This window comes from Haliaeetus albicilla, chromosome 18 (assembly GCF_947461875.1).
Source record: "Haliaeetus albicilla chromosome 18, bHalAlb1.1, whole genome shotgun sequence".
Classification (NCBI taxonomy): domain Eukaryota; kingdom Metazoa; phylum Chordata; class Aves; order Accipitriformes; family Accipitridae; genus Haliaeetus; species Haliaeetus albicilla.
Window position 1 is genome coordinate 2,892,412 of NC_091500.1, and position 26,431 is coordinate 2,918,842.

Sequence of the window (26,431 nt, forward strand, 5' to 3'; positions counted from 1 at the left end):
GGCTTTGCTATTATTGCAGAGATGAATTTATATGAAAGATACTGTTTCAAGAGAATCAAATGGATTACACAGCCATGATGACATCTCTTATTTTATGTGTACATCAAGTTCTACTTGAGTAGCAGAGCCCTAAAGTGTGTCAAATGACCGAAGATGATCTAAAATGAATCTCTGCGAAGTGTTGGAATGTTTAGAGCAAAGGAAGATCACAAAATGATTTGAAAGCCTCAAATCAATGAGTGAACTAAAGATGTGATGCTTTGCAATGAAGCAAATAATCAGGTTGATGATAGGACCATGTAGCTCTATCTCAATCTCTTTCACATATTATTGTACTAGTGGTTCTTTTTATCCCTAACAGACTTTTGAAAGGTAATATATTAAGAAACTACTCCCTTCTTCAAAGGAGATAGAAAAGTGGCTAGACTGAATTTATCTGTGCAGAAGTTGGCATAATTTATTCTTTATTGACTGTATCCTTGGACATTCTACTGTGTTAATTCAGATTAAGATTTGGTTCCATTTTTTGGGGCACTTCAGAGGTGTGCAAAGATCTTCTGATGCTTTTATTCATACTCATCATATTTTCATTGATCCAATAGTTTTTGTAAGAGAAATTAAAGAGCGTAAGTAGTTAAAGGAGTCAGAATTTTCACCATAAACCCTGAGATTTGTCTCTGTGTCCTTGGGACACTTCAGTCATCATCTTTGTGGCCAAGAAACATCAGGTCCCTACAGTACTTATTAAGACTCCTCTTTAATCAATTAGACATGAAAGGCGTGCAATTTTAATCCAAATATGTTGCACTTAAGGACTGATTGTACTTACTCTGTGAATAGCACTTCTTTTCTGCAGGTCATATCCATTTTTGGTGCAATATGGCTTTGTATGTGATTCAGTTGTTCATGGAAAATGATACCCAATTGTTCCCAGCCATGAGCATTCACTCAGTTGCATTCCCAAATCCCCAAACATTAAAGAAAACATGTGTTTATTGGTTTCCAATTCCTGAATTGGAATTGTACAATTTGTGACAGTTCTCCTTCATGTTTATGGAATATACTGATATGAATGGCCCTGTAAATAGAAATCTAAACTTTTGGGGAGGTTGCAGTTTTGTTCTGCATTTGTACCCAGAACCCAGCACAATGGAATTCAAATCTGTGATGAAGGCTTTTATGTGCTGTGGTTTTGAAAATAGCAATACCACAGATGATGGAAACAAGCCTCAGAAAGAAAATCTTTCACAGTCTGCTTTCAGGCTTGAATTCCCGAAGCCTGCTTCTCATCTCATTTTTCCCAGTTCTACACCTGTCTAAATATAATGGAATCGATTACTTATTCAATGCCAAGTAAACAGAATTAGTTCCATTTCATGAATGAAACTCAATCAAAGAACAAAACTAATTTTTATAAGATGGAAATGTTCAAGAGTAAGACATTGAACTTTTTGGGGGATGAATTCTTTATTTACTTGTTAAAGATTTTTGGTTTCTTTTGTCCCATGCCTAATCTTGACTGGTTCTATTCTCAACGTTAACAAATATCAAGATCACCAGTTGGTATATCTGGCTCAACATGTTAAAGCAATCATAATGTTCCGATATATTTTCTGTATTTTTGGAAGCAGTTCTTTATTTTGTCTTATTTTCCACAATACTATATTGCAGCTATGTTCCCCTGACTGAAGATGAGTAAGATGAAAGTTGCTACATTTTATCTAGATAAAGTTTTACTGCAGAATACAAACTACCAAAATACAGGAAGGAAAAAGTTAGAAAATACATAGTTTTATCAAGTGGTGTTTCTATCACCCAATAGTCATAGCATGAAAAAGAGATACTTTAAACAAAGGCCTGTTAGTTGGGATCCTTTGGTATTTTTCCAAAAGGGATTCTTTGCTTTGCTTTGGGACCACTCGTACCTCACAACTGAGTACTTAAAGTAATAATTCATAAATTATGGTTCATGTGAGGCTTAATTATTGTGTGCAAAATGCTTTGATGGTTTTGGATGAAAGGAGCTAAATACATGTGAATTAGTATTTAAGTATTTGCTTTCTAGAGGAGGCAGAAAACATGGTTCCCCAGATCCGAACGTCTGCTGCCAGGCTTCCTCCTGTGGCATATCCACACGCTACTGTCCTTTTGGGAGCTGGAAGTAAAGCCTGTGAATTTTATGTATATGTTTGGGCCTAATGAACCCTGCATGTCTTCCAGCTCCTCCTAACCTTTCTCTCCTAATTAAGAAAATGCTGACTGTGATTAATGCAGAACAAATAGATGTAGAACAGTGATTAGGAATACAGCCTGTACCCCGAGACCACGGAAGGAGGCAGAGCCGCGGAAGCGGTTGGCTTTCTTCCCTCTCGCAAGATCTAATTCTCTTCCTATTCACTTTAGGAATGATTCACAGTGGTAGTTCTGATTATTTAGACCCAAGAAGAACTTGTGAACGGTTCAGGTGCAGCTCACAGGTGGAAGTTATGTTGCACAGTTGTCCTCCCAGCTCTCCCCGGTGGAGGTGTGTGTCATGGCTACAGGGACACTCTGGTGCATCTCTTAAAGGTCAGAAAGTTTGGCCTCTGCTGCTTTTACATATTCTCCTTCCAGTGTGTGATGACAACCTTTCATATCAGCATAAATGATTTTCTGAGTGGGCCATATCTTCCAGTTTCTGGGAATTGAAGGCAAGAAGTTTTCCAACAGAGGATTTTGATGATGGAATTTTCTTATTATGTGGACTCACCAGAGAACAGTTTGTTGACCTTCGGGATAAAATTGGTTTAAATATTCCTGCTTATTGGGTGGGGAAGGAATACTGATGCAGTGAATAAGGCCATCTTTGAAAGTATTTTAATACACTGACTTGGGTATATCCCTGCTCTCTGCTGGTTAAGATCAAAATTGCATTTAAATAGGAATATCTGAAACCTCTTGTACTATAACTGTGAAGTTCAGAGCAACTGTGGTTTGTGCCTCATTGACATTCTTGATATTGGCTTTGGATTTATTTAAATCCTGTTGATTTTTTATTATTTATAACTTGTAACATGCTTTTATGACGGATTGAACAAACACATTTTAAGGATCATATTCTATCTCTCTATCCCTCTACTGCTTTTCCCAGTTTGAGTGCTGTTGTCTTACAGGGTTTTTCAAAAGTCATACTTATACTTATGACATGTTATGCATATTTTTTGTGCTGAAAACATGGCAGTTTTTCTCTTGACAGTAAAATATTCCTTTTCTATTATGGTAGTCTGCTTTTCCTTTTACAATAATTCTAATCTGTTGTGCAGATTTTATACAAACATACATACATACACAAACATGTGCCCACACGCACTTCGAATGTCAGCAGCTACCATACAGGCATAAATGAATTGCCTGGGCATTTGTTAATTTGAATGAACATGAGGCTTCTGCTTCTCCTATGGAAAAAGAAGCAAACCCAACAGTTTCTCTGGGAATTCATGCAGTGTGAACAGAACACATCTTGGCAAAATGGTGAGCCAAGAAATTCCTCTTTAGTTGCTCTGTTAGGCAAACTGCATTTTAAATTTCTTGCCGAGGGCTTTGTTTGACTTGCCCCAGGCAAGCTGTTCAACATATTTATCAACCCTGTTGTAGCATTAGAGCCAACGCTTATCTAGGAAGATCATCCGCTTAATGCCATCTGTCATCAGGAGTTTTATTTCTTTCAGCTGAGCTTGTTCTCCATTTCAGTTTTTTTAATATTCCTCCCAACCATTTCTTAGTTGATTGTTTTCCAGTGATCTCAAATATTCTGTGATTGCTCAAATATTCTGTGGTTGCTGCATGTTAAACCCCTAAAGACATCAATAATACAATTTTACTTTAAATCCTGATTGATAACATTAATCCTATATACATACAGATGGCTCACCAAAGTGCCCTACATCTTACAGAGTTATGTAAAAGATGATACTGCATTTCAATCTGAATCTGGAATTCTTTCCAGTTACTCAATAGGAATTTGAAAAAATGCAGAACAAAGACTCTGGAGTAATTCATGCTGTGGTTTTATGTTGGTGCCTGTGAGGACATGGCTTTGATAATTTTAGATTTTCATGTCCTTATTAACTGTTGTGTAAGTGCACAGGGAGTATGTACGTGTTCAACAAAGCTGAATTCACTCACTTTGCATGGGATTGTGAGATACAGTTCTACTTTTGGATTTGTGTGCACAATCACAGTGAAGCCAAAGGGACCGGCATATTTCCCTGCAGAGAACAAAATTTAACTTTCTGGAAGTCTGATGCTATTGAGTTACATAAAGTCAAGAAAAATTGCTGTAACCAGGTGTACAACCACTGTGTATAGACTAGATAGAGGCTGGATTTTCTCCTGTATTGCCAGGACGTCCTGATCTCCTGATTGTCCCAACTGGGAGATCTGCTGGGTCCCACCACAGCTTCCTTGTTGCCTGCTTGCCCATCTTCTGTTTGAGGGATGAAACACGATGGTGCCTACCAAGGTCTCATCCTGACCTTTCACGGTGAAGCCAAGGTACCCACTTCAGCCTGTGAAGAACTAAAAATCAATGGTCCCCACAGTTTCAGAGCACACAGCATAAATATCTCTTTGGCTCAGTACTTAGAAATATCAGTACTTGGACTGACTTCAATCAATCAGCTGTACCAACTGCTCGACACAATTTTTTAAAGAGAAAAACGCCAATCACACTCAGTTAGTATTTGGCGGAAATGTATGAAATGAGCATTATTATATAGGTATATAACTTGAGGTTCAATTTATTCCTTCCAACTGGGAAAAAAAATCATTTCAGTTTAAGGCAGCTGAGCATTTCCTTCTCCAGATTTTATAGAGGTAACTAAGTAAATCGTATTCAAAATTTGGGCCAAGTCCTATACTGGCCAAGAGAAGCAGGGATACTGGCAGCTGTGTCTTCAGCTCCCAGGGAGATGCTGGCTAGAGCAAGATGCATTGAGGTAGGCCGGTGGGATGTACTGTTGGCTGTCCTTTACTGCTTCAATGTATAGGAGCAGCCTGTGCCCCCAGCTACTTTTGGCTGGGTACTGTAGAATTTGAGCAGCTGGCAGAATCGTTGCTTCTAGGGTTTCAGAACATAAGCTGGCACAAGAGCCAGTCTCCTCTGTCTAGTGTGCTCCCGAGCTTTGGATAGATCCTGTCCCTCTACTTACTCTGATCTGGGGTTAGGGAAGAGGTTTCCAGGGCACGTTGCGCTTTGTTCTCCCAACATATCAGCATGGTTTATTTTTCTGAGTATATATTTAAAACTGACATTTTCCCCTACTTAGTGGAATCATACATTCTAAAATCCTGTTAACAGAAGGACGAGCAGGATCCATATCCTTTGCAGTTCATCTTCTGCAGCGAAGCATTGCTATCAGCCTGGCACTGAAACAGCTTCTTAATCTGCTGCATGGAAAAGTGCCTTGAAGTGTGGGTGTAGGGATTGCAGGCGGTGGGCCAGAAAAGACTTGGCATGCCAATGAAATAATGCATTCATTCTGCAGAATATGACAAAAAGAGTCTTCTGGATGTCCTGTTGGGCTGCTGGGAGGGCAGGGGAAAGAGAATGCTTGTAAATAAAGCTGGCAGGAGCGAAAGGTCGTTGGGTAGTCAGGCAGAAGTCGGGTTGTGTATGCACCTGATGCCCAGCGAGAAGGATGTACCTCAAAGGTAAAGGACAAAGGTATTGAAAAAAATGCTCCACAAATGAAAATACCATATATATGTACATGTTTTAGAGAAAATATGAAAATCAGCCAGTATATAAAAACAATGCACCTGCTGTGAGTTTCTTTAAATGGAAAGCTGAGAGTCCCTGAAGCATCAGCCTCCTTTAGCAACTATGAAGCTCAGAACTTAATAGACTTCAACTAGTACAGAATGGGTGCATCTTGTGAGGTTTTAGTTTGGATCAGGAATACCGTCTGATGCAAATTTACTGCTTCTGCTGATTTACATAATGGAATCATAAATAGGAATTTACATCAGGGAACCTGCATGGAAACCAAGTATTATTCAAAGATGTGATAGGAACAGACATTGGAGAAGGGGATCAGAACGAAGGCGAGTAAAGGTTACCTTTGCAGGATCACACGGTTTCTTGTAGGAGTGGAGAACATGTCTTGAACGTTGCGTAATTTTCAAACAAGTTTTGCAATCTGTTTTTTGGTTCTGTGTGGTGGCTATTGCATGCAGTACACAAAATAAAGACTAACAATATTACAAGCTACCAACATTATTATAAGGATAGGTAACTTTGTAATTAGTGATTTTGCTTAGGATTCATCTAGCTTATGCTGCAGCATAGACTTCTACAACTGAGCTAGTCATGCTAGGCTCTTTTTGTAGTTGTGGAAGAGAAATAGGCAACTTTCAGACACAAATCACTGTATTTTGGGGGACTTGATTAAACTACAGGTTCAGAGACTTTCAGGTTTTTGTAATGTCTGTGTATGGGGTATGGGCTTGTTTCTCTTGCCTTAAAATATGCAAACAGTTACATTTGAGATGTCCAGGAGCATTTTCCCTGGCCTCAGGATGCCTTTCAAGAAAGGCACGTGTCTCACCTGAGTCCTGTGTAATTTATGTCAGACTTGTGTAGATAGATGTCTTGGATATCCTAAGGCATCTCAAATGACCCTGAATGTCTCCATTTAGGCAAATAAATTAATTCCTGAATGTATGAGCTCCTGTTGCAGTCAGTGGAGACCTAGTCAATATGGTTAACGTAATCTTTAAAGCTATTCATCCCACTAGAAAGTAAACACCTGGGGTTCAATTCTGCTCAGTTTATCTCTGTGAATATTTCAAAATTATTACAGATTACCTTTAACAATGGGATGCTTATCTCTCTTATCAGAGTAACACTTTGCTTTCCTTATTTTAGAAAAATACTTCAGTTTACACTAACTATTTTTTACAAATATGCAAATGATCTGGGTTGCCTATGGAAACACATGTTCCTGGGCTGGGCGTAAGGCTGTGTACAAAAAGAGTTGTTCAGAAGATATATATGTGTATGGATATATAAAGAGAATAGTTTGAGAAAATGGATGTGGGTGCTAGAAAGGAATGGGGGTACTAGCATTTATTCCCAAATTGTATGATTAATATTGTTTATAGGGATGAATGAACCTTTAAAGATTGCCATTTGAATCTGTTTGGTTTTGATGTTCAAAAGCAAAAAATCTTTAAATACCTTTTGAAATTCCAATTAAGAGTCAGTCAAAACCCATCACTAAAAGAATAGTTTTTGTTTTACAAATTAGGAATTAAAAAGTGACAAATATCTTCAATGCTTAAACACTGTTCTGCAATACCCATTATGTTCAAATAATACTTTTTCTGGGAACATGGGTATGTTTCCCAGTATTTCCTTTTTTTTTTCCTTTCTCTTAGGAATGCCTCTGGAAGCTGTCTAATTCTAAAGCTGCACTCACTTCACCAGTACTGGGGATTATGCAAATTATTTCATGAATAGTTTAAAATCACATTCTTTTTTCTAGTTTCAAATTATAATACGGGTGGCTTATTTTGCTTTTATGTTTTTTTTTCTACTGGTTTTTACTGTTTTTTCCTCTGAGTTTTATTTACTTATTTAATTTACTTATTTTATTTATTTATTTAGTTAGTTAGTTTTCTTACTAGAGTAGTAATAATTAGGGGCAGTAAACTTTTTTGTACTACAAGAGCATGAAGTCTTGAACTGAGATTATTTCCCTATTTCAGTAATTGTTGTTCATGTTAAACATGGCTTAAGGCAGCCAGTGGTCTGAAGAACAGGAATTCCATGAGCTGATGTGTCTTAACACTGGAATATTATATGAGGTTTTATTGTTAATATTTCTGTCCTTGTGACAATTTCTCTGTAGACCGTGGCACCACTTTAGCAGAATAACAAACATCAACTGCTGAATGTATTAATACTGTGGAAAGCAATTTATTATTTCATTGTTGTAAATTATGTCCCTTTACTAGCAGGTTGTTTTATTATGACAAAGATTTCAATTTTATCTGTTCTCGTGGATGTGAGGATTTATTGTTTGTGCAAGGTGCCAGCGTACTTGAGAAATGATGAGAATAGTTCACCAAGAGAATAAAATGTCTGTCTCTCAGAGGAAGGAGGGCAGAATGAATTCAGACATAAACTGGAAGAAGAAAAAGTGAAAGAAACCATGATAAGGATGTAGGTCACTAGGTCAAATCAACAGGTCAGAGAGGTCTATCAGTGAGAGAATCCTAAATAATAGTTATTGATCAAGGAGGGTCCGTGACCACTACCCTGATGATCAGTAATTTCAGACAGTGCAGTTAGGGATTTACTGAGCATTAAAATTCTTGACATAAATAGGAAAAGAATGAGCATTTCTACTTTGTATTTGAAGCTGGGCCTATATCTGAACTCAAACCTGAATTTGGATTGTGTCCTTAATTTTGGGTTACTCATTTGCACTCAGGTGTAGGCCTAGGAGTATGTTGTGGGAAAAATTTTGAGTCTGTACTATTCCTTGGCATAGATGAAACAGCTCATTCACCACCCCTCAACATGCTTGTCCAGCCAACATTAGTTTGATAAATTGGCTACAGAGTCCTTTCTGCAAGGGTCTCGGTGTCACCTGCAGCAAACGGAGTTATCGTTTTAGGCAGCTGGAACTCAAAACTTCCCTTATAATATTAAGGATGCACAGCACTGAAGTATTAGTGTTGGGCTGAAGTTTGTTTTCTGTGCTTCGCATACAGATACAGACTTGGGATCTAACAAACAACACAGGAAACAAATTAAAAGCACCCTTGGAAGCAATCTAATACAACCTAATTCTGCCCACTTCTATGTGAGTTCTGAAGTCCTGTTCTGCTCTCTGCCTAAATGCAACCACCAGAAAGCTACTGAAAGGTGCCTTTTTTTTTTTTCCAGGACAAAATGTTTGGGTGAATGCTGTCATGGGAAGTAGAGAATAACCTAATGAATTCCGAGACCGTCAAGTTTAGACAGTCCTAAAAAATAACCAGAATAACTGGGCAGTGTGTGTAGTTAAATATCTAAATTTAAGATAGATGAGATTTAAGTGGATCCTGCCTCCTTCTTTTGGGGTTGCATATCTAAATACAAATTTTCTTTTGTTGACAGAGTAAATTAGGATTATCGGAAGGAAAAAAGTCTGTCAGAGCAGACTGGATAGCCATGGAAAAGCTGTGTTCCTAACTTTTCACTATCTTGCAATGGAATTGAAATAACTTTTTTTGGAATCTGTGATAGACTTGGTATTCATTAGGCCTTTCACATAATTAAACTATCGTCCCAGTCATTATTCTTAAAAATGATGTTTTCTTTTCTGTGTTGACTTTAGCAAAATCAGATGCACTTTTTGAATACATTCTTCATCACAGTCGAATTCTGTAATGCCTCCAAAATGTCCTCATGGATAAAGCGGTTTGAATGCGTAGTCAAGGTTTAGGTACATCTCTAAGGCTGAGGATGAGGAGTAAAGAACTGCAGACAGGAATGATGAAGCTCAAGGGTTTTATTTTAACAGAAATTTGCCCTCCTACCCCAAGCTGTGTATGCTTGTGTTTGCTTCTGAACTTTGTTACCATATGCCTGTTCAGTGTAAAAAAGTCAAGAATTTGCGTACCCTCCATGTTAAAGTACTGTTAATGAGCATTGCCTATGTGCTTCACATCACTCAAATGTACTGCGATGGGAATTTTGGCAGGATGCATGTGGTATTTTTACAAGGAACTTGCAGACATACCTGTCTTCACATGCAGTTTTACATGTACATATGAGAAACATGGATAGAAATATACTTCTAAGCAATTATTTGGTTAAAGCCTCAAAGGCTGTGTCTAAACTATGTGTTCAAAGGCTGTCTTCACAATGGACCAAGGAGCGCTTCCCAGCTCATTGCTCTAGGCTCCCTGTCATCTGTGACCTGACTGTTGGGGTGAGACATGGGCATGCACTGTCCCCCCTTATACATGCTCTGACTTCTGTGGGAAGGAAGCCTGAGCATCGGGGATTGCTGACGTTCTCCTGTTATGCTCTTGATTTGGACAATGATGGGACCACAGCTGCTGTTAGTACTGTGCAACATAGGCAGAGTGATGTGTAAAAGCTCTCTCACCCTACATCAATTGACTAGACCTAGGGGCATAATTACTGGAGAACTTCTAAGACTTAGCTGAGATAAAATAGTGACATCAGGTACAGAAATACACCCTAGTTTAAATCACCATTAGATAGGTGATGTGTGAGTGCCTGGAAAATTTCTGAAATAAGAATTCTTGATTGTTCTTTCTGCAAAACTGGGAGGGAATTTCACGAGAGTTCCTACAGCAGTTTGCCACCAACCTAATTTAGCTGAGGTACCCAAGTCTAATAGCCATAGCTATCTCTGTAGTCAAGGGAGAATGACTGTAATTTGATCAGCTTTTTATCTCTTCTGTGGGCTGAATTGTCCTCAGGAGATGCCAGCCTCTTTCCGTGGTCTCCAGGAGCAGGCTAGGCTCCTAATTTATATGGCTTGCTTGAGCACCTGAATTAGAAGGAGAAATTTGGGTCATCACTTCCGTAATTTTTGGTGCATTACAACTTTAATTTGAAGTTAAGCTCTGAAGTTTCAGAGAAAGAATATGACTTTGTGAGCCATCATAGTTGATAGAAGGGACTGCTTTGTTCTTCTAGTTGTACTTTGAAGGAACATTTCTGTAATTTTTTAACCTGTCATATCTGCGGTGTTATCAATAGAAAATCCATTATGGATCATTGATTTCTAAGTGTATTTAATATTTAGCTTATTTTTTACTGCCTTTTATTTCAGATGTCTTAGTAAGGGAATAATAAAAGGAAGTATGTTATCACTGAAAGATAAAATAATCCCTGCCCGTAATCAGGGATAAGCTAAACAATGCTAGAATGTGCATGACATGTTTCAGCTTTAGAGAGTCCTCCAAATTGTAGCTAACATCTCTTAACTATGTGAGCCATCAGAGAATTGTGAATGTTAGTCTTGTTTGTTCCTTCCCCCTGGCTTTCATACAATGTGCTTGATTCCTATTGCCAGGAGAGTTTTGCTAATTTACACCTGTTGACAGTCTGATGTCTTTTGATAATTGGCCATGTGGGTGAATGACTACCAAAATTTTGTCTGAACATCAAATATCTGCATGCATAAATTGTTAAACTAAAGCATTTTTCCTCCTGTATAGCATATAATTTAATCCATTATTACTGCCACCTTTAAAGACTGCATATGCCTGAAAGCAGAAAATTAAATAACTGTTTGCCGTTAATACAAATTATTGTGTTTTGACAGCTTGCTAATCAACTGAAGTAAAAATGATGCTGTACAAATAGCGCAATTGCCTTTTAAGTAACTTTTTTTTTAATGGGCATGAGAATTCCCTTTCTTTGGGCCTTTGAACCCTTATAGGATTTGTCCGCTGTGGTATGTTAATGTTCAGAAGCATAAATAAAGCTTTATTTGAGTTGTGCTCTGATGCAGAATGGATTTTTCAGTATAGTTACTCTATGCATAATCTTGGGAAATATTTGACCATCATGTGCTGGTGATAGATGTTACTTCCACTATGGACTGTATCAATTAATGTGCAAATGAGTGATTTAGTATTGAGGAGATTTTGACATAACAATATGTACTTTATGCAATATTCAGGTATGGGCTGTTTCTGGGGAGCTGAGAGGAAGTTTTGGAGGCAGAAGGGAGTCTATTCCACTCAAGTGGGTTACGCAGGAGGGTATACCCCAAATCCTACCTACAAAGAGGTCTGTTCAGGTAAGTCTTTCTCTTTGTTTTTTAAGGGTTGTGAGTAGAATCGTGTCGGATTATGAGTGACAATGAAGGGTAAAAAAAGTGACTGCAGCGACTAAAAAGATTTGGTGTTTAGACAACCTTGGTATTGGCCTTGCATCTTAAACTGTAATGGAATCTATGGTGTGTCCATCCCATTGTTATCTCCTAATAATTAATGAGTTAATGTATGTACAAATATTCTGAGGAAAAAGAAAAAATTATTTCTTCAGGAAGTTAATTCTGTTTCAAACTATGCAAATGTGTTCCTGAGAAAAAGCATGAGTTTTGATTTTACTTTTGTCTGTATCTGAGTATGAACAAAAATCGGAAAGCACACATTCTTTCTTTTTCTTTCCATATAACCAAGAGGTTGTATAGAGGAGTCTAAATTTCTCATTTGCGCTATTATTAATAATTTGCTAAATTTTTATACAGTTCAATGCACAGCATCCTATCATTTCCATGCCAAACCCTTGCATTTATTTTTCATTGCAGTCTTACACTAATCCTTCTATAGTACTAATAATCCAATACAGTTCCTTTCTGTGATCTAAAACATAGAACCACTGGCAGCCAACTGACTAATGTTGCTGTTAAAGCAAATTCTTGCTTTCCTATACTTGCTGGTGGAGAACAGCTTGGAGGTTTTCTTTTGGTTTATTTTCTTGTTAACACTTTTTATGCCAAATGCTGAAGTTGATATACTGTTCTCCCTGACAATCTGTCACAGAGGCTTGATAGAAAGAGTGTAAAAAGTTCAGTGGCACAAACAAATAATGGACACTTTAGCAACTGTGCAGAAGTGCTGCAAGGCATCCAAAAAAGCAGAAACTTTCTGGAAATAGTAAAAAATGGGAAAAGAGATGTTTGAAGGTGGTATAGAATGGAATGGAATGGAATGGAATGGAATAGAATGGAATGGAATAGAATAGAATAGAATAGAATAGAATACTTCAGTTGGAAGGGACCTGCAACAATGATCTAGTCCAACTGCCTGACCAATTCAGGGCTGACCAAAAGTTAAAGAAAGTTATTAGGTCATTGTCCAAATGCCTCTATTTTATAGACAATACTGTACTAATTAGAAATTGCCTATAAATGCTAAAGAAAGCATATAGATTAGGGAGAATTTCCAGTGGGAAAGCTCCTAAGTGCAAAAGTTTAGTGTATAGAAATTCAAAAATATCTAGAACAAAAAAAAGGACACCTTGGCTTTAGCATTAACTGATGCATAAATACCCAGAACTCCTGCAAACATAGCAATAAGAAGCTTCATCTAGGGAAGAATCAGTGATGCCTGTCTTATTTATCCAAATGATCCATTACTTCCTAATACTTCTGCACTTTTGTATTCTGTACTTTGATCATTTGCCTGCACTATCTGTAATTTTTATAAGAATGTATAGTCCAAGACCTATCTGGTAATTACTGTCCACTCTGTTTAATGGGTATTAAATAATTAGATTATTTATATAGAATAGGGATGTGCAGCACAACTTCTCTCTTCCAATGCACTCACAGTTCCAGTACACCGAGGGTAGTTATGATGGACTGTTGAGTGTTTCTCCCAAGATGCTGAGTGCTGGCTGTTGGCCAGGGGGAGGTGTGAACACAGGACAAGATGATGTGTCCAGGGAAGTAAAAAAAAGGTACCATCTCTTGCAATTCTGTGCAGTATAGGCTGGTTTTATATTTCAGAATAGCTCCATAGTATTTTAAGCTTTGCGTTTGATTGAGATACTTTGAAAGCTTTTTGTAGCTACTTTATGTGTTGCATTTCATCAACAGTGAACAAAAATAAAAAAGATAATTGAATAATAAGAATCCTGGAATAAAGCAATGGGAAAAATCTTTGAAATCTATTTTCTGATAGTTTTTTTAGTTAGATTTGTAGTGCAAAAACACAGCTGAGGTTATTTTTCTAGTGCTTGTTTTTATACACATTTGCATTATGGATGTTTATATGCCTCCAGATGCTGGACACTAGACGATTTTTGCTCAGAGATATCCAGAAACATAAGCACATATTTCGTAGCCTTGTCTGTGTGAACATAAATGGGATGTGTATGTGCAACACACTTCTGTTCCTAGTTGTGCAGCTGAGCTGAGTTGGAGAATTTACTGATTTCTGCATGCTATTTTTTTCCTACTTAGCTTCCTCTAGCTCTATTTTATTCTGACTTTATTCTGATCTTTTTTTGGCACTTTTTTTCATCTTTGAACATACTTTTTGGAAGCCTCTTTAAAGAGAGCTCTCACAAGTTCCCCTAAGTTATTGCCATCTGGCTGCTCCTAGGTGCCATAGTTTTCATTGGGAAGAATAGTTCTTATGAAATAGTAGACTTCAGATATGCACTGTGTGATTGCCACTTTCTTATTCTTCTGTTCTGGAAAGATCATCTCTATGGTAAACACTTAACAGTCATGTCCTCTAAATCCAGCTCTAGAAAGGACATCAGGGACACCTAAACAATATCTGCTTGGCAAGGCTTTGAGCTTTACTTTCAGCCCATCCAGTCCTGAGAATCTGTGCAGGAAGTTATTTTAGTCCAACACCTTTCTGACTACTCTGAACAAAAAAAGCAACAATTATTTGGATGAAACATTTAGCACTTCTAAAAGCACATTGTCAACTAGACCTCAGGCAAAATGGTGTGGATTTACTCTTTTCCCCACGCTAAGGTCACTCAAAACATATCAACCAATGGTGGTTTTCTTTATTTAGTTGCCTAAATGTAGGATTTTGTGCCATTTGAGATGCCTGGGAATATCCCATGTGCCATGCTACAGTCACATCTGACAGTTTTTCATGAATGCCCTAGCTGCCCTTGGACATCTCAAAAGTAACTGGATGCCTATAGATGAACAACTAATTCAAATCTAAGGTATCTGTGTGTACATTCACTATCCATACTTCTATCTGGAGCTAAGGACATGGGTGGGCCATGCACTGTTGATTTATGTACATATGTGCTGCTACACAATGTGGAGGCAGGGGAGCATGTGCCTGCTGAGGCATAAGATTTTCCAATCTCTTGTTCTTGGATGTTCTTGAATGCATGCACAGTTTTGATCATGTATCTATCATCTGATCCATGCACGTTATATATCATAGAATCATAGAATGGTTTAGGTTGGAAGGGACCTTTAGACATCATCAAACCCCCTATGGCCTGGGCAAGGACAGCTTTCACTAGATGAAGTTGCTCAAAGCCCCATCCAACCTGACCTTGAACACTTCCAATGATGGGACATCCACAACTTCTCTGGGCAACCTGTTCCAGTGTCTCACCACCCTCATTGTAAGAAATTTCTTCCTTATATCTAATCTAAATCTACACTCTTTCAGTTTAAGACTGTTACCCCTTGTCCTGTCACTACAGAGCTTGGCATAAAGTCTTTCTCCATCTTTCTAATAAGCCCCTAGATCTGCAGACCTAGTATTAAGCTGTATGTGTGTGTGGGGACATCATTTCTCTTACAGCAGCCAGGTGATGGCTGTACTGTTACAGCACTGTGTCGGTACCCCATGAAAACTTAAGTCTCTCAGGATAAAACCTCCAACCTCGTAAGTCTTGAAGAGCAGCATGATTCACCTCGCTGTTGGGGAGGTAGGGAAGTCATGATTCTGCTTGAAAGGGTCAGATTAGTGTTATCCTGTTCAGATGTGGGACAGGTCATTTGAAGATTCTCCTATCAGTTGATGTGGTATTGCCTTGCTAAATTCATGTTTAAGAGATAATTGAGTTACTTTGAAGCTTATGAATACAGTTCTGGAAATTATTTTTACATTTTGTGGTGACAACCATATAGATGAAAATCTGAAAAGGCATTCTGGAGTGCATGAAGGATTTGGAACTATTTTCAGTGCATTAGCCTAATACATAAATACACCATTTTTGGCCAGCATTAGACAACCCAGGATGTTCATTCAGTATGAACATCTTTTCATATTTTGCTTACAGATGTTCAGAACAATTCTGTTTATCTGTATATTCATAAGCTTTTTGAAATCTGCATAGCTCAAGTGGCACTGAAATCAGAAGGGAAAAACTCTGCTGTTGTTATTCATAAACTGGTTATGTACAATTACCATATAAAATATGCAGCTAATGATGATTTTCTTAAAAACAGGACAGTTTATAGGCTTATGGTTCAAGCTGTTAACATCTAAGCAGGTCATTTTATTTTGTTTTGGGTTTTTTCTTTTTTTATCTTCAGTGACTGTAAAGTAAAAAAAAAAAAAAGATGAATATGCCTGTTTTTATCCAATATTAGTTAGAAGGCTTAGTGAACATAACAGTATATTTAGTTAGTTAAACCAATTTATAACCTAGTCAATTCTCAGTACCTTTCTGAAGCATATTCTCTTTTACACAAGTCACATTTCTTAATAATTAACAATGCAGTAGAACAGTATGCCACATGGACTTAGTTTCTGTGTTGAGTTACATAAAATACTTGATTGTGAAGTTGTTTCACATTTCCTATGCCGCAAACCCACGTTTTTCTGAGGGATAGTATTGCTTCTTGCATACCAATTAGTCTTTTGACTGATTCTTATATGTAGGAGTTCCAGTCCTCCTTAAAAAGTCTAGGCTACCAAAGGTCATCTGGAATACTTCTAAATAGCTGATGGAAGAGAGTGGAGAAATGCAAAATTAATTTCTTGCTCTGTTACCTCCTATCCCTTTGGTCAGTTGGTGATTTACAAAGTTAATTCCATCTCTGCTTCTTCTTAGTTATACTTGAAAAGAGGGCAAGACAACCATTGAATTCCCCAACAGGTTGATGATTAGCATGTTCTTGCTTTAAGAATGGAAGTGCATGCAGAGGGTTTGACTTGGTGATGTGGGACTTATTTCACATACTTATGCATAAACAGCATGATCATTAAAGCCAACAACAGCAAATCTGACTAGCATTTTTCACAAGTTATTAATAGCAATATAGACAAAATGTAATATGGGAAAATATTTCTTTCCTTCTCGGATTTCCCATTCTCTACAAAATACAGATGAATGTCCTACAAGAAACCATCAGTAGGTTGAGACAGTGTCTTATATTACTTGAAAAGCCCTTCATTTAGACATCACAACACTGTTCTAAAGTGGGTCTGACTCTCCAAAATGTTTAAATGTATAATTAAACTACAAATATTCCCTTCACTTTCTGTAGCTGATAAAGGGATCTGAAGGTTTTCATGAACAGAAACTAAGTCCACAAGATTAAAGTTTCCAAGCAGTAATGAGAATGGCTCAGAACATTTTCTTTTATTATTAAATCGCTGTCAAGAGAATAGATTCCTGTTGTGCCTTTGTCTGTTCTTTTTTTTCTTATAAGAACAGGATATAGGAATTTTAATGACTTATAGATTCTGTGAAGAATATCAGTGTTCACCGTGCCCTTGATCTGTACAACGTGCCTTGATATGATTGGCCAATTGCTCCATCTCTACCCTTTTTTTTTGCCTAGTTCACCTGTAAGGATGGAAGGAAAGCTTAGCCAATCAAAGTACAAAATACTGTATTGATCAAAGTTAGTGTCATGTACTGTGGATATTAGTGTTTTGTATATTTTTTGTAGCAATTGAAGAACAGGATTTTGTAGAAAATATATAATTTTTATTAACTAGGCCACAGTTAGAATAGTTGTGCCTCTGTAATCGTATGACTACAGTCCTAGGAGCCTCCTAGAAGTGCAGAAAAAACCTTGATATAACCCTATAAACTATAATTTCTCCTCGATGCAATTGCTAAGTCATGAAATAAAATGAATGTACCAATTTCACTTCAAAAAATCATTTGGAAAGGTGATAGCAGATGCTGCTGCGATGTTAAAACCTTGGCAACAAGAATATAACAGATGCATTGAATTTCAGTTACCTGCTATATTGCAGTTCTACCTAGAAAATTGTCTATGTTGACATGACTGACATGCTCTTTTTCAACAGAAGAGCTTCTTGTTGACCAAGAAAACTTCATTATACCTTAGTATACCAGGATACAGAAATATGTTCTGTAGATTCATCATGTAAAAATAAAAGGCAGAATGAATATTTTTACCAACCATCGTCTGAAAAACAAAAAGCTCCCTGTCCACAAGGAATGGTAGCTGCTCTGCTTAGGGAGTTCTGCTACATCTTTAATCAAGGTTAAGTGTACATTTCCATTTCAGAGTTTGACTTCTCAGGGTTAATATCTTGGCCGATTCAGGCTTGAAGAAATTAAACTGATATTTATTATTTAGATACCTGATTGTGCCTTGTGGCAAATTTAAAATCCTAATAGCCTCACTTCTATCCTCTGTTCCTTTTATCTATTTATTTCAGCATTGCCCATAATCACAGGCTTAGGTTGTAGGAGCAGTATAAATACTAAATATATTATTTATTATTAACAACTTTATTTGAATTGTGTTCCGCTGAGATGTGTTGTTTCCGTCTTTCTCATCTCCTGGTTTTATTAAAGATATATATAAGATGAAAATGTGATAGCCCCAGAGGTTGAAAGAGCCATTGCAGAACAAGTCAAAGACAAAATCTTCTGACCTGGAGCCTACACTAAGTTCCCAAAGGACCTTCATTTTCAGAAGAGACTCCATGCAGGATTAGGCTGTGCTGTTCACTGTGTCACTGTGCCTGAAGACAGAGTAAGCTGCAGCAGGAAGCTCCTTCTCATTTTAGGCATGGGAACATGATGTATTTGTGAAAAAGATGATGCTGCCAGAGGGCTCACCATTATTATGGCTACTGGGGTTTTCTTACATTTTGCTTTTGCTATGGAGACACTTGAAAAAAAAACGAAACAACAAGGCCATTCTACTCAGCCTACCAAACTGTCCTCCCAGAAGTAGTGATTACTACAGGTGGTAACTCCATTGAAGTCACCTGTGGCTATTTGTGTCCATGAGAACCATTCTTGGTATGTAATATTTGAAGTATCATGTGCAAACTGATAATACAAGTCAAAAGAAAGAGGAAAAACAACAAGCAAAAAAATGCCATGAGGGGTAGAGATTCTAGATGGAAGAAACCAGGGAGAAGCTACAGCTATTGGGAGAGCATCGCTCTGGAAGGAAAGCAAATGGCAGAATATGTTTGCATTTTCCCCGTATTTCTTGTTTATTGTGGTGTGTTTCTGTTATTTTGCTGCTCCTACTGCTTATTCCCCCAGCTGAAATCTTCATTCCTTTAGTGGCACATGACTGAAATGCTTTGGGGGTAATACAAATATTTCTGAGAATATATTTTTCCTGAAATTGGGAAAGTACTGAAATTACTACGTGGAAACATAGCAGCCCACTTTGGCTTACTTCCCTTATGGAACATGTTCCTATGCTGGCATATAAATGTTTATAAATTGAATTAGGGCTGTATCAAAAGAAGTGTGGCTAGCAGGTCAAGGGAGGGGATTCTCCCCCTCTACTCTGCTCTGATGAGACCCCACCTGCAGTACTGCATTCAGCTCTGGGGCCCCCAACAATAAGAAGGACTTGGACCTGTTGGAGCGGGTCCAGAGGAGGGACACAAAGATGGTCAGAGGGCTGGAGCACCCCCCCTGTGAGGAAAGGCTGAGAGAGTTGGGGTTGTTCAGCCTGGAGAAGAGAAGGCTCCGGGAAGACCTTATTGCGGCCTTCCAGTACCTAAAGGGGGCCGACAAGAAAGATGAGGAGGGACTCTTTATCAGGGCATGTAGTGATAGGACAAGGGGTAACGGTTTTAAACTGAAAAAGGGTAGATTTAGGTTAGATATTAGGAAGAAATTCTTTACTGTGAGGGTGGTGAGACACTGGAACAGGTTGGCCAGAGAAGTTGTGGATGCCCCATCCCTGGAAGTGTCCAAGGCCAGGTTGGATGGGGCTTTGAGCAACCTGGTCTAGTGGAAGGTGTCCCTGCCCATGGCAGGGGGTTGGAACTAGATGATCTTTAATGTCCCCTCCAGCCCAAACCATTCTATGATTCTATGATTCTATGATTCTATGAATACTGTCTCACAAAGATGATTAATATTTTGAATAATTCTACATGTGACCTGCATGGTTTCTGTCTTGGATGAATGGTGAAAATATCTAATTACAAGATTTTCACTTTCTTCTTTTTGCTCAGCTGTGCCTAGGAAGACTATTGTATCTCAGTTTATAATAAGCAAAATTATGATAGTCGAGTTCTGCTCTGTCTTACATTTGCAGACTCAGGCATTCTCACATGAGTTTCTCCAGGTGAGAAGAATTTGTTACATGATTGGAAAGGCAGAGCCTTTGGGGTCCTCATGGCTGTAGTGCACTGTAGCAACAGTTTCCGCATTTGACATTAAGTAACAACAGGGTAAAGGATGCTTTGAGAAGGATTTTGGGAAAGCCAGAGCTCAAGGGAATTCAAGGAATTGCTCACAAAAATTAGGAAAGGTTATAAAAATCCCTTTGGGAGTGTGACACATAGTAGTAGGCAACTGCACTGTAATACTGATTTAGAGACTTACAAAGTGAAGACAGTCACTAAGGAAATAGCTTGTTTTCAGTTAGCTGGTTACACTGAAAAAAACTAAATAGACATAATGCTTGGGTCAATTCAGACATTTTTTTTTCCTGATTAGATTTGGCTGATAGACAAATCAAAGAAATGAAGAAATTGGGACCAAGTAGAACACTGATTTTGTTTTAAATTTTACCTAAATTTTTAGGAAAGATTAAGGTAATGAAACCATATTTTAGAATGGTACTTTGGCTTGAACTAAAAGAAAAATCAAAATATTTCATTATGAAAAGAACAACCCCCCACTTTTCACAGTTCTACAGTGTCATCCATTAAGTGAAACCAGCAACAAAATTGCAAAATTTTGTGGTCAGCCTCAGGATGCATTTTGGGAAGAAGGGCTCATAAAATAGTAAGAGGTTACAACTGCGCACAGCAAGAAATATTTTCTAAGAGAGATCAAGCAGTTTGTTTGAGGAGTCCTAACTTATCTTGGTAAAGCCAAGAAATGAAGGATCCTTCAGGGAAGTCATCTTTCAATTTACTCGCTGATGATTTGCTGTGGGCTAGGACTTGAGTACATCCATTGTAGGTATATTCATTTTAGAAGAGACAAAAATTTTTCAAATGCTTTGGTGCACTAAAAAAGGCAGAGATTTTAAAGCTAGGATAGGCTGTAAATTATGATTGAGTCACAGTTCTGGTGTAACAGAAGGTATAGGATGCCATCTACAAATTTCTGCGTGAAGTATGAGTACCTATTGCTAGGTAGGCACCATCACTTTACGTTTGTATGCTGTCAGGTTGGATGCCCTAAGTACTATTGTAATCACAGTAGTAAGCTATGAAGCCCAAGCCACTGAAAAGACTATTATCCAATTTTTATCTGAATACCCAAAGTGATAGAAAGTCTGCCATTTCCATCAGTAGGAAACTTCCCCACAGTAATAGGATGCAACAGCCCTCATAATTGATTTGTAGAAGGACTGAGCTAGATCTGTTTAACATTGCAGCAGAGATGTTTGCCACCAGAGCTCAAGGGATAATCCACAAGCCACACAAGATACTTCTGACAAAAGATAACTGAGGTAAAATTGATACACAGACTGCCGCTTTTTGTTCATTGACTTCAAGATCCTTTACAAAAATTGTGTCTTCCTGTGTGAGACCTGTCTGCTCCTACAGCATGGGCAGGAGGAAGGGTGGATCACTCTTTTCTTGACCTCAGGATCTAAGATTCATTTAATGAAATATGTTAGCCATTGCTTGACTAACTGGGTCACTCAAAGGTTTATTTGGGTCCCCACTCAGAAACCAAATCCCCTTTTTATTTAAGCTGCCTTTCAGGAAATTTCTGGGACGTACAATCTCAAAAAAGGGAGAAAACAAAGGGAAAGTATTTGACTAATTGAAATATAACTGCTGTGTTGTTCCACACCAAGGACGCATTTAGTCTAACAATCTACTTCAGTGAAAGTTAGGGTAAATTCTGTCTTCATATACCTCAGAGCTTCCAGGTATTTTAGTGATTTAGTATTTAATTATCACTGATGACCTTTTCTGTATTAATTTGTCTATCCATTTGTTTAATATGATTTTATTCCTGGCATTCACAAATATGAGGGGAAAATTGTGGTTTCATTAACTCTAGTGCTGAACCTGTGCAGGAAGTTTCAAAGATAACTTGCTATAGATAAACAATATTTTGCTAAAGGTTATTTCATGCCAGCTAGGTATCAATACGTCTGGGAATGAAGTATTTATTCTGAGGAGTAAGTGAAAAGAGCTTAATTTGCTTTACTGACACTCTGCCTTATTAACAAGTATTCCATAGTTACATGCTATATCTCTACCATCAGTAGAGCTCAAAGCAATGGGTAAGCTGGGAAGTGGAGAAAAAACAAGGTAATGGGGATAAAACAAACAGCAGATCTGTCATAGGAGATCTGAAAATATCAGATTTTTTTTTTTTTTCTTCTGGATGGTTACTGCTTTGAAACCCTTCTGTAATACATCTTTGGAGGCTTTCACTTTGCAGCAGGAAGGAGATGTTTCTTCCCGGCTGCACATCATATGGCATCAGCCTCCCTGGTGTGTTTCACGCACAGCGCTGCTGGCAGGATGTGTTTTTTCTCACCCCATACTTATAATAGTTGCTGTCATTCATCAACACTGGATTCAAATTATATGTGAACTGTGACCACCAACAGTACTAAGAGCATACCTCATTTCCACATCAATGAGATCTTTTCAGCCTGTTGATATGGACAAAGTGGCCAGTCTAAGGTAACTGGCCTTAAACCTGTACTTCAAAAGGAGGAGAAGCCGCCTGCCTGGAATAGAGTCCACTTGGAGCTGCAGACACTTAAAAATATCAGCAGGGTAAAGTCTTCTGAAAGGCTGTCTCCTCTTTAGCTTCTAAAGAAGCTTCTTTGTTATCAGCACTAGTGACATCCCCAGAAGAGTTGTCATGGCTACGCACAGGCGATATCTATGGCAGTAAACTGAACAGGGCGCAGATTTGGGCATGGGTATGTGATCAGTCCTGCTGCTGGATTGCTTTCGTAGTCCCTGACATGGTCGTAGCCATGCAAGTAGCCTGTCCTAGACAATTCCTAGACGCAGCTGATGGTTAATACAGTACAGATACTCCAACTCAACGAGCAGTGTGGATGCACAAACCCTTTTCAGTTTAGTTGCAAAGTAGGTTCTGTTGTGGCGTTGGCCGTACAGCCAGAGAGTAATCCTAGGCCTGTTGTACTTGCTAACAAATATTTTGCGCTGAGAAACTCAGTGGACTGTTTGGACTGCCCTACTCTTGTTTTCAATCTTTTTTGAGGTGTATTGTATATACTGACATTCACAACCAGCCCTTTAAAACCACGGATCCTAGGACTTCTCTGGCTGGGAAGAAGCAAGAAGGAATTACCAGCTTTGCCTCCTCGACTTTGCATGCGGTGCATGCCTGGAGACACTTCTGTACCTATTACTGGGCGCAAAAATATGCCATGATCGTGGCTGCATACACATGCACCCACAGTGCTAACACACAGATCAAATCTGCCTGGAAAAAAACCCAACCCTGACATGTGGCTAATCTTATTTTTTGTCTACTAGTTCCCCACTTGGTTTTATCCAGTGTTTATTCAGTGAAGCGATTCAATTAGAAACTATTTTTATTTTCTTTCCAAGGAGTGAAAAATGTTAATTGTAGCTGAAATGCCTTCGAGTGATTCTGTTCTAATGTCACATTTCCATAAAGTCTATACAATTTGCTTTCTGCTAGAATAGTACAACAGTAGAACAAAAATACTAAAAAAGTGTCATTAATATTTTGAATGCTAGACTTGGCGTGGACTATGACCTTGCTGGGTAAAGCACAGAAAAAAAAAAAGTCCTTTCCTCCCAAAGTGTACCATATAAGACTAAGAGAAAAGACAACAGATTGCTGCAGACAGTTGGAGAAATCAAAAGAAACTATAAGAGAATTTTAATTAATATGATAAGCCATCATCTCAGCATACTAGTAAGTACATGCCACTGGCTTTTTTTGAGTAGCAAGTAAGTGAGGGGAAAGCAGTTTCAACTATACTGTCCTTGGGTTCCCAGGCTGTTACTGGGTTTTAAACTGGAGCATGACGCAGACTGCAATGGTCCTTCTTCTCAGGAATCTCATCAGCCATGAAAAAGAGAGCTGCACTCCTGTTACCTAGTCCTAGAGTATTTGGTAACATCCGTTGTAGCACCTCTGGGAGAGGTCGGGAGAAGAGTGCTTCTGTCACCAAAAGCATGAGGTCAGCCCACTGAGCGTGAGTGGTGTCCCGGGGGAGGTCTGGCTTTGGCTGTCGGTAGGTAGTAGCATTTCAGTCTGAGGAACTCAAAGGAACAAGTATAACCTTAATAGGTGATACTCAACACATTTGTGTTAGAGGGATGGCAATCTATGCCTACGTTCAGTTTAGAAACTTCTCAGGGGTAACTAGATGGAGATGGCAGAAATCCTTCAGCATAAGTGGGAGTCTGCTGGGAGCATGGAGTAGTTATGCACATTAGGCAAGTTCTGGTACTCTCTGGAGAGTTGTTTGGGGAGAAAGGCTTCATGGCCCATGGGCACTGTTGAGCTCTTCACGGCCCTGTCACGTCACTTCTACCACCCCTGTTGTGCTTCCTTTGAGGTTGAACCATTCTAGAGGCAGAGGAAATGGAGATCCTTTCACGTACTTACAGATACCCATGCATCAAATTGCTGCAGGGAGCTGTCGCCATTGTTTTATCTTGCTTCTCTGCAAGCAGAGGAACCGTTCTGTGCAGCTTAGGAGCCAGCTAAACAGCAGAAATATGCATTGAGGCTAAAACATGCATTATAGCTGGCAGCCTTGACTAAGATGCATCTCCTTAATTATAAAAGTTAGAAGAGATTCCAAAACGAGGTACAAATTTGCCATCACTGCGAAGCTTTAAATTAGGATTTGTTTATCTTTCTAAAATATGTTCAGCTTAGCCATGAGTTATCCGCCTCACTGATATGAAAGAATACTTTCCTCTGCAAAAGGAGACTCTGGTTTAAAGGAGGCTCTCTGGCCTGTGTTATTAAGGAGGTCATAATTTATTCTGGCCATAACTTTCCTTTATTCATCCTGGAAAGGTGATAGGTACTATGTACTAAACTGAAAGTTTGCATTATCATCAACTACCGTGATTACACATTGTTTACTTCTTTTTTTTTCCTCTTTTTTTTTCTTTTTCATTTTTGTGTTATAATTATAGTGTTTTAGATTTTCTGGAAAGGATACAGGGTTTAATCATGTCATTATGTGTGCTGAATGCTGTGAAAATTCTTTGTTCCAACTCAAGTGGAACGCCATTATAGTACTCTTATCATCTATTAAGAAAGTAATAAAATTGGGCCAAATTGATCCCAGACATAATTCTGCTGATGTCAGTGGTGTTACATCAGGAAGAAATTTGTCTCAGTCTGTTAATAGGATGACAAGATAAAATAGAAAAGTGGCTACTGAGTAGCAAACAAGTCTTGGAAAAAGAAGTTCCACTCACTGATTAGGCCCTGTTTGTGCAATATTTTGAAGCTACAAAGCATTGCAAGAGTGCTAAATATTGTTGTTGTTATTATTACTATTATTATTGTTTTCTGAATGGACTGTGTTGAAAATGGTCAGGATTCTATTTCATTATTCTCCTTTCAATTTTTGGCAGTACACTTTTCTTCAGCAGAGCTGACCCCGAACCAGTGGTAGGTGCAGATGGGACCATTATTTTTCACCGCTTCATTTATTTTGGTTTAACAAATGGCTTCATTTTATTTCTTGCCTCATTCCTTTCTGTTCAGGGACAGTTTAGCCCTTCTGCAGGTGTTCAAAGATGTTCAAAGACAGGAGTAATGTGTAATGAGTTCTCCACTTACAATGCAATCTCCTAGCCTGCCTTTGTGATCCATTCAGAAGCCTTTAAGTGAAACTAAAATTAAATGAAAAAATATAGACTGGGATCTGGTGTCCTTAGCCTGTGAGCTGAACTTAGGCACCTAGCTTGAAAGTGCAAAGAAGGTAGGATCCAATTTTCATTAATTAAGTAGGTCAGATTTTGGATGGGGAGGGGACCTTTTCTTCCTTCTGCTTCTGAATGTGCAGCAACACGCGATCCAAAATGGAAATGTGGTGGGTACAGAAGCAAACGAGATGAGATTCTTGCACAGGAAGGAGCAGGGGTCCCAGATTTGGCTTCCCACAGTGCATCTGGCATGAATCTGTTACAAAGTGTATAAAAAAAGATGTTAACCATGAGAATAGGTTCCAGGGCCTTGCCCTTCTTTCTCTCCTTCTCCTCCCTGCCCCAGATTGCCCTAATCAGTAGATGAAAACCAGCTTCCCATCTGGCTTTATGGTGTCCAAAGAAGAGCAACAAAGCTGGCTGGTGAAGAGTCTAGAGCACAAGTCTTATGAGGAGCAGCTGAGGGACCTGGGGATGTTCAGTCTGGAGAAAAGGAGGCTGAGGGGAGACCTGATCGCTCTCTACAACTACCTGAAAGGAGGGTGTAGCCAGGTGGGGGTCAGTCTCTTTTCCCAAGTAACGAGTGATAGGACAAGAGGAGATGGCCCCAAGTTGC

General features: G+C 38.5%; 1 protein-coding gene across 2 annotated transcripts in view; it reads left to right on the plus strand.

Moving 5' to 3' along the window:
* Positions 1-26,431, plus strand: part of MSRA (methionine sulfoxide reductase A) — a 285,500-nt gene that overhangs the window by 127,657 nt on the left and 131,412 nt on the right. For both annotated transcript variants that reach the window (XM_069805545.1, XM_069805546.1), the window contains exon 3: positions 11,697-11,816. In XM_069805545.1, the coding sequence (XP_069661646.1) occupies positions 11,697-11,816 (120 nt within the window). The remainder of the gene's footprint in view (positions 1-11,696; positions 11,817-26,431) is intronic.